Source organism: Blennius ocellaris (genome assembly GCF_963422515.1).
Source record: "Blennius ocellaris genome assembly, chromosome: 15".
In the NCBI taxonomy this organism is placed as follows: Eukaryota; Metazoa; Chordata; class Actinopteri; order Blenniiformes; family Blenniidae; genus Blennius; species Blennius ocellaris.
This window is the reverse complement of record NC_137664.1, coordinates 19,071,247-19,087,074: the sequence shown is the minus strand read 5'-3', so window position 1 is coordinate 19,087,074 and position 15,828 is coordinate 19,071,247. Positions and strand designations below refer to the sequence as shown.

The 15,828-nt window shown below is 45.6% G+C and overlaps 2 protein-coding genes across 3 annotated transcripts; both read right to left on the bottom strand.

Moving 5' to 3' along the window:
• Positions 1 to 443: 443 nt before the first annotated feature.
• LOC308139988 (regulator of G-protein signaling 7-binding protein B-like) lies at positions 444 to 5,140 on the bottom strand (the record flags this gene model as incomplete). Its single annotated transcript, XM_080509620.1, has 6 exons — positions 444 to 563; positions 1,188 to 1,258; positions 1,348 to 1,486; positions 3,224 to 3,354; positions 4,636 to 4,808; positions 5,009 to 5,140. The coding sequence occupies 6 exons, from the start codon at positions 5,138 to 5,140 to the stop codon at positions 472 to 474; spliced, it is 738 nt and encodes a 245-aa protein (XP_080365746.1). The 3' UTR covers positions 444 to 471.
• Positions 5,141 to 6,988: 1,848 nt separating this feature from the next.
• On the bottom strand, positions 6,989 to 15,481 carry rnf180b (ring finger protein 180b). 2 transcript variants are annotated; one of them, XM_080509816.1, is made up of 9 exons: positions 15,388 to 15,481; positions 14,764 to 14,828; positions 12,787 to 12,912; positions 12,475 to 12,570; positions 10,720 to 11,418; positions 10,225 to 10,347; positions 9,167 to 9,389; positions 8,721 to 8,846; positions 6,989 to 7,760 (listed from the first exon to the last, which is right to left on the bottom strand). In XM_080509816.1, exons 3-9 carry the CDS (start codon positions 12,841 to 12,843, stop codon positions 7,564 to 7,566), a joined length of 1,521 nt encoding a protein of 506 aa, XP_080365942.1. In that variant the 5' UTR covers positions 12,844 to 12,912; positions 14,764 to 14,828; positions 15,388 to 15,481; the 3' UTR covers positions 6,989 to 7,563. The 2 variants fall into 2 exon arrangements, with proteins under 2 accessions (XP_080365942.1, XP_080365943.1); XM_080509817.1 differs by lacking the exon at positions 15,388 to 15,481 and adding an exon at positions 15,123 to 15,148.
• Positions 15,482 to 15,828: the final 347 nt, after the last annotated feature.

The following is a 15,828-nucleotide window of genomic DNA, read 5'->3' as shown; positions in this document are numbered from 1 at the left end:
TTGTTTTATTGTCGTTTTTTTTCCAAGGGGACTTTTAGCTCTCGTCCTAAAAAGGACTTTCGAAAAATAAGGCAAACAACGTAAATGAGGAGAAATTGGAAAACCGAACTGAGGAGAAAATGTTTTGCGGCTGCAGGTAAATTTTGATTTGTTGGAAAAAAATCAAATAAATCACATAAATGGCTATGGGGGTGGGGGTGGGGGGGGGGGGTTTGGGAACCACTGCTTTTATGAAATCCCTCACGACTGCATCCCTTCACCTCCTATCAACGTCCCGAACAGGCAGAGCGTGACGGCTTTGACTAAATATCTGAATGAGAGTGGGCTTCGATCTGATACTAGAAGATTACAATTGCAGATATTGATTTTTTTTTCTTTTTAAATGCAAGTAATGCAATGAAAACAGTGTTATTTCTAAAGAAATGCACACCACTGACTGGAAGCGTCCCTCTCCCCCGTGTGCGTGGACGCTCAGCCGGACACCATGCAGCAGAGTCCGGGGAAGCGTCTCTTCCTCTGTCGGATCAGCGGGTGCGGGGTCAGATTCAACAGGCTGCTGTCGTCTGCAACAAACAAACAACGGCAGATGAAAATGTGCCGCATTTTCCTCATCGGAACAAAGGAAAACAACAGTCTGATTTCATCCCGACTGGGAAAAGAGTCACATAATAACCTTTAAACTTCCTTTTGATGTGGCGCAGAGTATATGTGGTGAAAATGTCAATATTTTCCACAAAATTAAACAATTGCAGCTGAAAATATCTACAATCACAACAATGAAGCCAATTTTAATAAAAAAAATATATACAGTGAAATATTGCAAAACATCTATAAGTGTTAACATTTTGTGGCGTTCATGACCGCATCGCTTGTATCTCAGCTCAGGCGTCAGTGTTGTGTCACTACTCTTAGGGAATAGGTTTAAAAATCCATGTTTTCTTTGCAATATTTACAATTTTCTTGGTGTTTTTGTGAAGGGATTGGAGCCTCTTGTGGGCCTTATGTTTGACACCCCTGTATTAGATAGTAAAACTCCTAATTATTTGAGTAAAACAAACATTTCTATCTTTATTTCAAGTGCAATAAAGACTGAAATTAAAGCTGTGAGCTCAGAGTATATAAAGTATCTTATACATGAAATACAGTATTCATAATGTATTTAATTCTCCGCCGCTCGTGTTCCACACCTTGATTCTTCAGCGGAAGTGGCATCGTCTCCCTGAGTTTGCTGAGGAGGTTCCTCATCTCTCGCATGTCCCTGTGAACAGAAGAGCCACACCGGGAGTCAGGAGTCAGGAGTTTGGCGGTGGCAACCCGCGACGGACGACGGCGAGGCCGGGAGCGCACCTCTCGATGTTCTCAATGTCCGTCCCCACCAGCCACTGCTCCTGAGGGAAGTCGGTGGGAGACGAGGAGCGCTCCTCCAGGATGGGCACGTCGGAGCTCTCGTCCAGGCGGAAGTCCACCCTGGGCTCCGAGTCCGTCCCTGCAGGACGGAGGACAGGGGGGGGAAAAAAACACTCCTCAGGTACTTCCAACCCACTTCTAGAAAGCCGGGGGTGGCTGGCAGTTTAAGCAGGGACGGGTGTGAAAAGGCCAATTTTGTGAATTGATGTGAATACTGTCACAAACGTTAATTTAAAAATCTTTCTCATATTAAAAACAATTATCTCTGAATCCAAAATGTGTGTGTCTGTGTCGATAAACTGAATGCTTTATGAATTAAGAACACAATAACGAGCTTATCTTACCAGTGCATAAACCTCTCTGCTGCCCCCTGCTGGAATATGTGTGCCACTACAGCAAGAATCTCCGACGGAGGGGTCGATATTAATTAATTCATTTATTTTTGATTCTATTCTAATCTATAGGGAAGGAAATAATATTAGTGAGCAACAAGACCACGGTTAATTCCTGGTGTTAAAACCTGACATCGGATCCAATTTAGAGTTATTTCACCAGCACCTGTATCCAAACAGGTGTTATGTGAGAGTATAACCAAAAAATTATTGTTTACAATAATTGTTACAACTTTTAGAAAAGTTATAACTGGTAACTGGCTTAGAAAAGCACATTTTCCCTCATGCTTGTGTAGTTTTATACTTGTGGGTGCAGCTGAAAAGGCATTACATAATCAATATTTGACTTACAAGTAAAAAGAAAGCTGGAAAAACAAAAATGTGTCCTTTGGTTTCATAACAGACCCTGAATGCTGCTACGTTTAAAACATTAGGCAACATATTATTTTACCTGAACTATTCTACTTTTATTTTCAGCAATCTCTATGAAAGCTTGACAGGGCTTTTTATGTTGCTGTAGTATTGTGTTGTAGTAGTACTGTGTTGTTGTAGTATTGTGTAGTAGTATGATGTTATTGTAGTATGGTGTTGTAGTAGTATGGTGCTGTTGTAGTATGGTGCTGTTGTAGTATGCAGTTGAAGTAGTATTGTGTTGTTGCAGTATAGTGCAGTAGTATTGCGGTGTAGCAGTACAGTGTTGCAGTATGGTGTAGCAGTATGATGTAGTAGTATTGTGTTTTAGCAGCATGGTGTAGTAGTATTGTGTTGTTGTAGTATGGCGTAGCAGTGCGGTGTAGCAGTATAGTGTAGTAGTATTGTGTTTTAGCAGCATGGTGTAGTAGTATTGTGTTGTTGTAGTATGGCGTAGCAGTGCGGTGTAGCAGTATAGTGTAGTAGTATTGTGTTGTTGCAGTATAGTGTAGCAGTACGGTGTAGCAGTACGGTGTAGTAGTATTGTGTTGTAGCAGCATGGTGTAGTAGTATTGTGTTGTTGTAGTATGGTGTAGCAGTGCGGTGTAGCAGTACGGTGTAGTAGTACGGTGTAGCAGTACGGAGTAGCAGTATAGTGTAATAGTATTGTGTTGTAGCAGCATGGTGTAGTAGTATTGTGTTGTTGTAGTATGGTGTAGCAGCACGGTGTAGCAGCACGGTGTAGCAGTATAGTGTAATAGTATTGTGTTGTAGCAGCATGGTGTAGTAGTATTGTGTTGTTGTAGTATGGTGTAGCAGTGCGGTGTAGCAGCACGGTGCAGCAGCATGGTGTAGCAGTATAGTGTAGCAGTACTGTGTAGTAGTATGGTGTAGCAGCACGGTATAGCAGTACAGTGTAGCAGCGTGGTGTAGCAGTACGGTGTAGCAGTACAGTGTAGCAGTACGGTGTAGCAGCGTGGTGTAGCAGCGTGGTGGTGTTGTGTTGCCGGTACGTTTGCGGTGCAGCTGCAGCACTCCCAGCAGACACATGGACTTGAGCATCTCGGTGACGAACATCTCCAGGCAGCACTGCAGCTGGATGAAGAGGCGACAGATCTCCGGGTGGATCTCTCCGTCCTCCGGGCTGCGGCGACGAGGAAGAGGAGGCAGAGGAAGAGGAGGGAGAGGGAGAGGAGGAGGAGGGAGAGGGAGAGGAGGAGGAGGGAGAGGGAGAGGAGGGAGAGGGGGAGGAAGGACTGCGTGTTAATGCCGCTGCGACGTTGGCGAGGACAGAGCAGAGCGGTGGAGCAGACGCGCCGCTCCAGTCCTCACACCACCACAAACTGTCAGCGTTTGTCCATCAACGGCGGCGTGGAGAGTGTGAGCTGATGAATAAATCACAGGTTTTTGTCGCCGGGCAATAAACTGCGAGAGGAAATGAAACGTCTGAGGCTCTTCCTGGTAAACCACCATCTTGTTCCTACACTTCAACTTGACCAGTGATAATGAACCCAGACATTAGCAGGCTGTGGAAACAAACAAACAAAAAAACCCCCACAAGACATGATCATTTCTGATTGTGGAGTTAAAATGTGGAAGAGTCCGAATGAATATATGGTGAATAGAAATTAAAGCACAATCAACACACGCGCAATCGTAGGCATGACTTTTATAAAGCTGTAGATTTAGACGCTATACTGTCAATAAAGCAGCATTTGAATTCCGTCACAATGGACTGTTGGACGCTGGATAACGGAGTGGAAGTGATTGGTGATCAGAGCGGGGGTCAGAGGTCACGGAGGACTGAACCGAGGCTCAGGGTTCCCTCACTGAGAACCTTGAGAGGGAATGTGCCGGGGCGCTGGAACCTTTGTGTTGACAGTAATGTCAAAGGATGAATAAGAAAAGAGGAGTGGAATCGTGGTTCAGACGACAACCACCAGACAGAGATCCTTCTTCTTCTTCTTCCTCCGTAATTCCGGCGTAAATGTTGTGTTTCATGTTCTATTCTCACACCCTTCAGTCCTGTATCTATTCATGTTCAATATCGCCTGTTTACTTGTGTTCATTCCGTGTTATTGATATTTGGAAAACCTATTGGAGCAACACTACAAACAACTTCCCTCAGGGATTCATAAAGTATTTTATATTCTACTCCATTTTCTGGTGACCTGTCCTGTGTAGGCTCTTCTTCTTTTTCCCCTCCCTTCATTTGTCTGTCCATTTCTCCTTCTTTCCATCATATCCTTCAACCCTTTCCTTCTTTCATCCCTCTCTTCCACCCCTTTCATCCCTCCCTCCTCCCTCCTCCCCCATCCTTCCAAAGTTCCATCACCCCCTTCCTTCATCTCCTCCCTTATTCCATCCCCTCCTTCTTTTCTTCCACTCTTTCCACCCCCCCCCCCCCCCCCCCCCCTCCTCCTACCCTGAGAGAGAGATGTTGGCCAGGTCCTGGTGCGCGGCCCGCGCCATGGAGCATCCTTTGGAGCGCGTGTGCTGCATCTGAGCGCGCAGAGCCGGGCAGTCGGCGGAGATCTCCCCCACGGAGATGACCTGCTCCCGGTACAGCGCCACCAGGGTGTTGAATTCCTGCACGGTCTGTTTTGGGGGAAGAACACCGATGAAATAAAAAAAAAAAAAAAAAAAGCAAAAAACGTCACCGTGTCACCTTGAAGCTCACCGCCACCGGACGTCGGCAAAACAGACGCGTCTGTTTTGCCGCACCTGCCGCCGGTGGCCGTGTCGGTAAACACTTTCGAATGTTGGCGCAGGGAAGAAGCCGGAGTCGGTATACCCACCATCCTGCTGCCGTCCACGGCGCCCTCCGAGCTCTCCCGCCGCTCGGGCTCCGTGTACGCCGCCTTACTGAGGGGGAAGATGCTCCCTGCGGACCTGGGGCGCTTTTTCCGCCCGTACGGTGCAGAACACATGCATGCACAGCGATGCACCGGAGCCCAGACGAGACGGTCCTCCTCCTCCTGCTCCTCCTCCTCCTTCGGTTCCTCCGGTTCCGCCTTATCCACTGCGTCCTGCGCCCCGGAGCGTGCGGAAGCCCCCCGGAGGGCGCGCGGCGGCGGGTCCGTGGGAGCGGCGGCGGGAGCAGGCGGGCTGTCGGGCGGAGAGGAGCCCCAGGAGCAGCCGCAGCATCCCAGCCGAGAGAGGAGAGTCACCTTCAGCCCCCTCCGGAAGGCCGACAGGGTGGGAGGGAGGCTCCGCCGTCTTCCGCCCCTTCGCTCACGTGCGACCGAACCGACGGCGGAACCGGGCGTCACCTCCGCCTGGAGACCGACTGACCGTGGGGCAGCGCGAGGCTCCGCGGTGGGGGGGAGGAGATCACCGCTACACACGGCGATCCGCACTAAACATTGATCATCCTGCTGAAGATCAATAACCTCGTGACAAGAAGCAATCAAGCACGAGCAGTGGTGGGAGTGCAACGCTCTCATTGACCGCTAGAGGGAGCTGCTAGACAACAATCAGTGGAGTTACAATTGAACTGAATTGAATAGAAATATTCAATTCAAGTAAATTTTTTGTAATTATTTTAAGCATTGCTCCACACAGAATGAACACAAAGAAAGTTAAATATCAAATAAGACAGGATAAAAAGGAAATATGCACTATTTAATAAGCTTAATGGTGACTGATATAGTCTTACTATCGCTTAAGCCAACAACTGATGAAGTGATGCTTCTTAAGTCTTTTCATATTTGTGTCTCACAATTCATGGAGCTTCCCATTCATTGGATTTCCCCAAGAGAAAAAAAGAATCATTTAATAATATTTTCTTAAATTGCTTTCATGATATTAAATATCTGCACCACCTTGTGGAATGAAGTGGAATTACAAAGATACGCAGCCAACAAATAATTTTTAAAACATCAATTCAAGCCTGCAGCACATCACACTGAAGTCAAAATCTTTCCGTTTGGTGTTAATATTAGACAAAAGGAAATGTTATCTCGAGAAATTTTGAAATGACAACTTGATTGTGGATGTGTAACACAATCTTCTTGTTATACACGCTCACACTGCAGGCAAATGCAAACCAATTCAGATTTTTTTTTAGCTCGCAAGTGACCCACATCCGACCCGTTTTGTGGTTGCGTGAAAACTCCAATTCAGATTTGTTCACGTGAGACTCAAGCCTCGGCCATATGCGATACCAATTTGGATGTTTTTCTACATACGCGTGCCTCATCAATGATCAAGTATGCAGTGTACTATGTCCGATAACTGATTTAAAAATAAAAGCTCCAATTACATCGCCATGAATGCTTGAGAACCGCCCACAATTTTAACTACATTTAGTCTGGCTGCCGGGGTGGTGATGTCTGAGCCGAATGCAGCCCCCCCCCCCCCCCCCCACCACAACAGCTCAAACCACATCCAGTGGACAAACCACATGCACACACACACACACTAGGGAATTCTGATGTGTCATTTCAAAATAGAACGCATTTGAAAATTGAAAGAAGACCAAACTTTTCATTATGTCACCTGATTTCAAGATGGACTCTAAACTTCCTAGTTGTCATGAGGTCATTCTACAGCATGACAGGAGACTATCCCAGAACTATGACCAGAATAACTTGTCACATTTTAGAAATGATCTTTAAAGCAGACACATTTCTACACATCTGTGTTGTAATCCTTATTGCCTGAACTGATTGAACACATAAAACAGACTAAAGTGCGCCCCTGGTGGTCAAATTAGTGTACAATCGACAAATACAAGCCATTGGTAGGTTAGAATATATTTTCTATTTAATTTTTTTTTACATCATAAACACATTTTGCAACACTTTCAATCCACAAGCAAATAAAACTTTACTAGAAAAAAACAAAACTACCACAGAGACATACAGAATGTCATTTTTACTCTTGTGAGGCTTTAATCTTCCTAAAAGTCCAAACAGAAAATGCTCAAGTTTTGAATAAAGGTTTTCTGATGAAATCCCTATTTTCTTTCCTCATTTGAGTTTTTAACGGTAGAAATGTAAAATGTGCTCATTTCCAACGACGGACCGAGCAAAATAAGGCACAACTAAAGCAAAGGCACCACATCCTGATAAAGGTTTCTGCTTCAGTTCTTCCATAAATCAAACCATAAAAACTCTTCACAATTGTTTCTTACGGTCAAATATGAACACTTTCACTTAAAAAAAAAAAAAGTCTCAATATATTTATTGCAACATTAAGATACCTTCATAATCTGGAATAAAAAATAGTCTCGCTGTCGATATTTTAAAATGGATCATTGCACATTTCACATCGGAAATTAATAATACGAGTTAAGCCGTCGTGTAAACTTCTGTTCTCAGGTCCTCACTCAGAGAGGCGGCGCCTCCCGTCAGAAGAAGAAGTAGTAGAGGAGGAAGCAGAGGAAGAGGAAGGCCAGGATCCGGTTCAGGGAGTAGATGTAGAGGAGGACCAGGCCCATGTCCAACAGCCAGTCGCGCAGGTTGGCCAGGTCCAGGGCCTCCAGCGTGAAACCTCCGTGGACAAAGTGCCAGCGCCGCCCGGCCGTCGCTGCCCGTCTCTGATATCCTGCAGGGGAGGAGAGGTCACACCTTCATGCCTGACTCCGCCCTGCGATCACGACCAGTAATAAACAGGAAAAAACCCCTCCAAACCACTCAGTGAGAAATAAGTGCATGTTTGTACCCACTCATGACTACAACTTTTATTTTGAAAAGTAAAAAAAATATATATTAGAGGAGGATGAGAAGTAGAAGTCAACACAAGAGCAGAATCAGCAGAAAAAGGAGGAGTAAAAAAAAGGTGCAAGAATAAGGAGGAGGAGCAGGAACAGGGATTAAGAAAATGAGGATATGGGAATAGAAATGAAGACAAAAGATCAGATGAAGCAGGAAGATGAAAGAGAGAAAAGCTTGAAGGAGAACAAGAGGAGGAAAACATAAGCAAACGAGAACAGGAAGGAGAACAACAATGGAAAGTAGAAGATGAACAACAACTGGAAGAAGAAGAAAAAGAAGAGGAGGAAAACAGGTAGAAGAGGAAGAGGAAGAAGACAGATCAGACTTATCAGGAAAAGAAGGATAAATAAAAGAGGAGAAGAAGAAAAGTGAATGAACACAGATGGAGGAGGTGGGAAACTGCTAACATGAATATTTACTATTAAACAAGCATGACAGGTCAAATCAAACTTCTTTAAACGAGTTTCTCACATTTTGTCGACGACAGAAACTGGACTTTCTTGTGATTCTCCCCGTGAGGTCAGCGAGAGCGCACCAGAATTATCACACGATAACGCTTATCTTGGCTGAGGGTGGGATGGAATCATTAACTCCTCCGGAGAGGAGAGGAGAAAGTGATAATCTCTCTCTCTCTCTCTGAGCCAATCAACCAGGTCACGGTGCGACAAGGAGTCAGAACCAGGTCACGGGCGGGTTCGCGTTTGTTTTTTTGCTGTTAACTGAAACCATAACGGAGCACGTCCACCCAGACGCCACCCACCCACCCCCCCCACCCCCCGTGGTTTCTCACCCCAGAAGGGACGGAAGCGCTGGCGACAGCTGGGCAGAGGCCAGCGCGCACACGACGCGCCCTGGAAGTTCTGCTTGCGGGAGGAGTGGACTTTAGGAAAGAAGGTCTTCACCGTGTGGTCGAGCTCTGAGGGAAACACAGAGAGAGAGAGAGAGAGAGAGAGAGACAGAGAGAGAGAGACAGAGAGACAGAGAGAGAGACACGTCAACGCTTCGAGGAGTTACTTAATCGAGGATCCGACAACACCAGAACGAGTCAATACGATTGAGCTGAGATTATAACCCTGTAATTACATCATGAAGCATGAAGACCCTGTTTCGAAAACACGGAAACTGCAGAATGTTGTAGTCGGCATGCCGGCCCACTAGGGGGTGCTGTTTTTTTTTAATATATATAATGAAACCACGCACACGCCACTGAATGGACGTCGGGTCCGGATGGCCCACCTTTGTGGAGGCTGGTGTGCGAGATGAGCGTGCGACACAGGGGGCACGGCGTGCTGGCGGGCCGGTTCTTGGCGAGCGTGCGGAGACACGGCTCGCAGAAGACGTGGCCGCAGGGCTGGCAGCTGTACGGGCTGAGGTAGACGTCCAGGCACACGGCGCAGGTCAGGCTGTCCCGCCCCTCCTCCTCCTCCTCTTCCTCGCCGCCGCCCGTCACACCCTCGACCTGCACACAATTTAGAATGATTTTGAAGATGGTTTGATCTGAGGGACGTAAATCACAATGTGGAACAAGTCAAGCTTCAGCTTGAAGTATTGACGCTTTGATAAAACAAACTTTGTTTTGACTTAATTTGACTTGCAAAGATGAAAGTTTGGAACCACGCGTGACATTTCCAGGCGACTACAAGAGCGAAAACCAAAGTTAGGACATTTTAAAAGGAACTGACCTAAAGTCATTTCACTTAATAACAACGAGCAAAAACATTTTTGCATTTACATTTTGATGACATTTTACTAAAAAGACTCAAATAAAGAAAAAGTAGATTTTTTTTCTTAAAAACACCGAGTTATATTCATCTTTGTTCTACTTAAAAACGATAGATAGGACAAAATTATTTTATTACATAATGAAATTGCCGAACTTTAATGTTAACAAATATATATAAATATGTAATATATCATTTTCGAATTCATGTCTTTCACATTTTCTATGAAAATTTGTGTTTTATTTGACATAAATTCTAATATTTACACCCGCAATGTTTTATTTTCACTTTTATAAATAACACCAAAAAACCCTGATAATCTGAATACATTCAAATAAATTCCTCAAAATATTTGTTAAAAGATATTAAAAAAAAGATGAAAGAATTAAAAATACAAAAGAACATTTTAAAATATGGTTCTTAAAAATGTGAATAAATACCTATATAAATACACGACTTCAATAATTCCATTAAAACTAATGTCTGATCAGCCTCAAAGTTAAAGATGCTTTCGTGTGTGGATGTTTGGCTTCAGAGAGTTTCCCCTCCCGTCTCTACAGGAATGTGCCTCACCTGCTCCAGCTGACAGTGCAGCCATCTCTCCCTCCTCCTCTGCTTCCTGCGCAGACTCTTCAGACGGTTCTTCTCTCTCTTGCTCAGGCGGCTGGAGGCCGGCGATTCCACCGGAGCCGAAAGCTGACGGTGAGACGCATCGTCAGACTGTGTCTTTTAACCCACAATGACTCCATTCAGGTTCCTTCACCTACACAGGTCCCTCCTTCACCGGGGCAAATTAATGCAACGTGGAAATGCAATTCTGTCGGATCTAATTCGATAATATGCGGAACTTGTAATATCGACTGACGGCACTTTACCAATTCTATTTAAAACAATGCTATAACCCTCGGAAATCACGAGGAATTTGCCACCTCCCGTGAAGGTGAAGGCATTATACAACTCCTGGGAAATATTCAGTATAACAATGTGAAAACCTCATGGAAAAGATAAAAGAGGTTAAAGTTAAAAGAAAATGTGACTTTGATCATTAAGTGTGAATGAGCGACGTACTACTGCTGCCGCCTGTTGCTCAGCGACGCTGTCGGAGATGGACCTCCCTCTGAGGAACATGGCGGCGTCAGACAGCTCCTCCGCCGCCTCCTCGGCGGAGTCCACCTCCTCCTCCTCCGGGGACGACCGCGCTCCTCCGGGAGCGGCCGAGCGGCCGGGGACCGCGTCGACCGGGGCGCCGCCGTCCGCGCGGACCTGCTGCCTCGTCGGTAAGGACGCGGGCGACCGCGACCGCGACGGCTCGTCCGTCGCTAATCTGGCCCAGCCGCCGGCCGACGTGTCCGGAGGGGCCGCGGGGCAGAAGCAGGAGGGGCCGAAGTCGTCCTCGTCCTCCAGGCTGCGCCTCCTCTTCTGGGAGATGCAGTACAGAGGGCTGAAGGTGAAGGAAGGGCTGTAGTCGCAGGCCGTCAGGAGGCCCGGCGCCGCCGCGGGGACCGTGTGGGACGTGACGGCCGAGCGAGGCCCCGCCCCCTCGCCGTGAGGGCCGTCGGCCAGCGGGCCGGCCCCGCCCCTCCCCGGCCGCGCCCTCCTGGGCTGCACGATGAGGACGTGGTGCTTGTGCTCGTGGTCCACGCGGCTCTTGTTGAGGTGGACGGTGGCGTCCCGGCCGCAGGGACACTCGCTGCGGTTGGTGAAGTTGAAGCCGCCCAGTCGAGCCCCGCAGTGCTGACAGTTCAGTTTTCCCACCGTCCACTGGGCCTGCGCACGGATCAGACGGTCAATAGAAGGCCAAAGGGCTCACGAGGACACAAGACGGGCACAGGTGAAAGGTGCTATAAATCATTCGCTGCTTCTGGGGAAACGTGTGAACGAACACGTACAACCAATTCAACCTTTGGCTAAGCCCCGCCCCCAAATGCAAACAAACCAACAGCACTTTTGTTGTTTTCCGGGCTGTTTGAGTCATTTAAGATAGAAAAGAAACGGGTCAATCGATGTGTCTGAAGCAACGGCGAAAAGGAGCATGGCGACCGAGGTCATGTTATCCAGATGTTTAACACTCTCACATGGTCTCGTTGGTCCACAAACTTTCAAAGTTTATTGCCCCAAAATCCAGTTTTTCCTTGATTTTCCTCCATTTGAATATTGGATCACAGGAGCCGCATTCAGAATCTGCTGTGTCTGTGTGAGCTGGACTGGCTCCGCCCACACATGCCCATCTCGGGGAAGAGGAGGAAGTACTTCCTCTTGTGGTGCCATGTGCCAGAGCAGAGCGGCCTGATTGTGGGAGGAGTCAAAGGGGAGGAGCCTACCTTGATTGTGATTGTCTGAACCCCCCGATGACACTATATAGGGTTTGATTTCTGATTGGCTGGTTTGAGCGACACACTTTTTAAAACCTGGAACAAGCCAGGGAGAGAGAGGACACACACACACACTCACACTCACACTCACACTCACACTCACACTCACACTCACACACACACACACACACACACACACACACACTCACACTCACACTCACACTCACACTCACACTCACACTCACACTCACACTCACACTCACACTCACACTCACACTCACACTCACACTCACACTCACACTCACACTCACACTCACACTCACACTCACACTCACACTCTCACACACACACACACACACACACACACACACACACACACACACACACACACACACACACACACACACACACACACACACACACACACACACACACACACTCACACTCACACTCACACTCACACTCACACTCACACTCACACTCACACTCACACTCACACTCACACTCTCACCTGATTAACCGAGGTCAGGATCCACTCTGGCAACGTGTCCACGTTCACGTGCCAAATACTGCAGACGGCAGCTGAACTTTCCTCCGAGTCCTGAACCTGCTTTCAGAGTAAACGACACCCCCGTCATGACCTCCGTCTGACATTTCCTCTGTATATGACTGGAACTCGTCCCGTTATCTTAAGATTGTTAACAACAGAGACAAACGCCGTTCCTTTACGGCCCGACACGAAGCAGCAACACGAGACTCTCGCAGTGCAACACAGTGACGGCAGACGGCTGCAGACCGAAGGAAGCATGAACTAATCACCAACCGTTGACAGAAAAGTGGAATCGAGGAGGCTCTTTCTGCACCTCCTGCAGCGGAGCATGGTCCTCCCTCTGCCGCCACGTGCTCAGGGAGAACGTCTTATTCCATCTGGAGATCAGAGCGATCACCTCTGAGACAGAAAAGAACAGAATAACTTATTAATCTCAGAGGTAAATGCTTTTATGAAGCAAATACCGTATATTTGGTGACATAAAGAAGAGCAGCTGAAGTTTGTCAATGTTAGGCAGTATGATTTGGGTCGTTTGACCTGTGGTCTGATTCTCAACACAAGGTTTCCAGAGCCTGATGCGAAAAGGAGTAAATATCGGGTGAACAGCCGTTCCTCCGGAGAGAACGCCGCGCCGACGTCAGCGGTGGGAGGAGAACCACAGACTGATTGGAGATTATGTGAAGAGGTCAGAATCGAGGTCTGCAGAAAATCATCCCCGAGCACTAGAAACAGGAAGCTGAGGCTGCGGTTCACACAAACTCATCCAAACTGGACAACAACACATCAGATAACGAGAACCGACAGGCTCAGAATTTGGCGTAAACAAACATGAGAGCGTGGCGCCATCCCGATTTCTATCTACTGCTCAGGCTGCAGATCCCAGCGTGACGAGAATTTTTATTTTATTATTAGAATTTTTTTAGATCCTTAATATTCACCGAGTGTGGTTTAAAGCCCAGGGCTGATCTGAGCGATGCTCCATCCCTTGCTGAGCACACTAACGCCACACCACTAAGGCAGGGATCTGCAGCCACGTGTGGCTCTTTTGCAGCGGCTCCAAGAAACTTTCAGTTTTCAAATTATAAATAAATATTTTTTTTTCTTTTTTTTTTTACTTATTTACACAACAGAGCCTTTTTGTGGCTTTTATTGCTTGGATAAAAAAACGCTTTAAAACAATGCATATTATTTCAAATGAGGGGGGGGAAAAAAGCTAAAATGACAAGAATTTATGAGAGGGAAAAACTATAAAAATGACAAAAAAAATAAACAACAACAAGCAAAACTACTTAGAAAAGAAATACAAATGTTAAAATAGCTACAATGTCCTTCCTTCCTTTGGCAATAAGACTCTATAACTCCTCCCTGTAAATAGTGTTTTTTTGTTCATTTCATTATTTCTACAATTACATTAGCAACCGTAAAGCCTTGTATGTATTAATATATTAAAAAAAAACGTTTTATTAACATTTTTTCCCTGGTTTATTTGATATTCAACTTTATTTGTAATTATTCTTTGTGGAGCAATACTTAAAGGAATTTCCCTCTGGGTTATTAAAGTATTCTATTCTATTCTAAAATTTCAAAAGTGTGAGGAAACTGCTGTAAATAAGGATGAAACTGCTAAAATAGGGTACAATGGAATGAAATGTTTACTATCCTAAATTGTAATTAAAACTCTACAAATGCAACATAACACACAACTTTTGTTTCAAAGGCTCCAGGTACATCAGATTTGGCAAAAATCACAAAAAATTCTTTTTTTGGGGGGTCATAAAGGTTTCATACCCCTGGAGGATAAAACATCATGTCAGAAAGCTCAGATCCAGTTCAGTGTCAGTTCAACAGAGAACCATTGACACGCTGTGAAACAGACCATTTTGCACAATGGGGATGTGCAGCCGACAAATCTGCAGCAATCATGTGATGATATATCACTCAGGAAGATTTTCCTGCACGTTGTTGGACCTGTGACACCGAGAAATGCCGGTACCAACCAATAATTTTCCCCAGATGTACCTGCTATTGTGGCTGGTAAGTTTAAATTGAACCAGAAATCAAGCACAATGTTTTGGATACACATGAATAAGAATGTGTATGCAATTGCAGGGCTTCCCTGGTGTGCAAGAGGAGAGCAGGGGAAAGCTCCTCTCAGGGATTCATTCAGCACGATGTGAGGTAACCTGATGCTGCAGACTGTGGGAGTTATATTTACACACCCATTCAAATCGATGGCACAGTTTATTTTACCTCTGCGGATCAGGATGGGAGCTGAGGTGTTCAGGGTCAAGTCAGGCCTCTGTAGTTCTTCCACACTAAATTAGAAACATCAGATTAGAAAAGATCAAGTTGGAGCATTAAAAACAATGTGAATGAGTAAATGAGCAGCCATAACCGCATTCAATTCACACATTCCTTGATTCACACATATTATTTACGTCATAAACCATCTACTGTGAAACAGCTATTATAGCATTGTTACTAAAATTGCACTTGTTAATTTACACTTTGAGAGAAGCAGCTCTCCAATGTCCTTCTATTCTTTTAACTTCTGAATCAGCTGCACATCAGATGTGTTTTCACTATATTTAACGTGGAATTTCACTGACTTAAACATATAGTATTGCTGCGAGGCTGTGGAGTGAGTAGAAGTCTCCTCTGGAGCGGCTTCCTCGGGTTTATTCAGCTGCGGTTTGAGCTTCATCGCATCTTCAGGATGAATGTTGACTGAACGTAAACTGTGTCCTGCTAACTTAGCCGCTTAGCTCCACCGACAACAAAAGCCTCCCCTGGCACGCACTTCTCTTCAAAATCACAATTTTGTAGCACAAAGAGGCGCGCTACGTTAAAACTTCAACATATAAACTCACTTACTTGACAACTCGAGGGACTTTTCTGGAGGAAAAGAGAGTCCGAGTAAGAAATAAACAAACCTGAGCAGAAGCACGGCTTTATATACCAGCGTGACGTCATAGTCACTGGGCTCTACGATGAGCGGAATGGGACAAAAGTCATGTGGCGCGAAAAGAAAAAGCAATTAAAAATGTCTAAAATAAATAAATAAATAAACAAAGAAAGAAAGAAATAATCTCACCGTATGCTTCAGGGTTTAATTTCAGGAAATATATCATATTAGGATTCAACAACACACAATAATATCACAATAAAGTTTGAATTCGGCGGGTTTTTTTCTGTTATTTCTGAATGTGGATCTAATCTCGGAACTGAGATTTAAGTCGAAATTCTAAACATCGAATGTAATTTACTCACTTATAGTTGCCCTAACCCTCTTACGTGCCATTTATAGTGTTACAA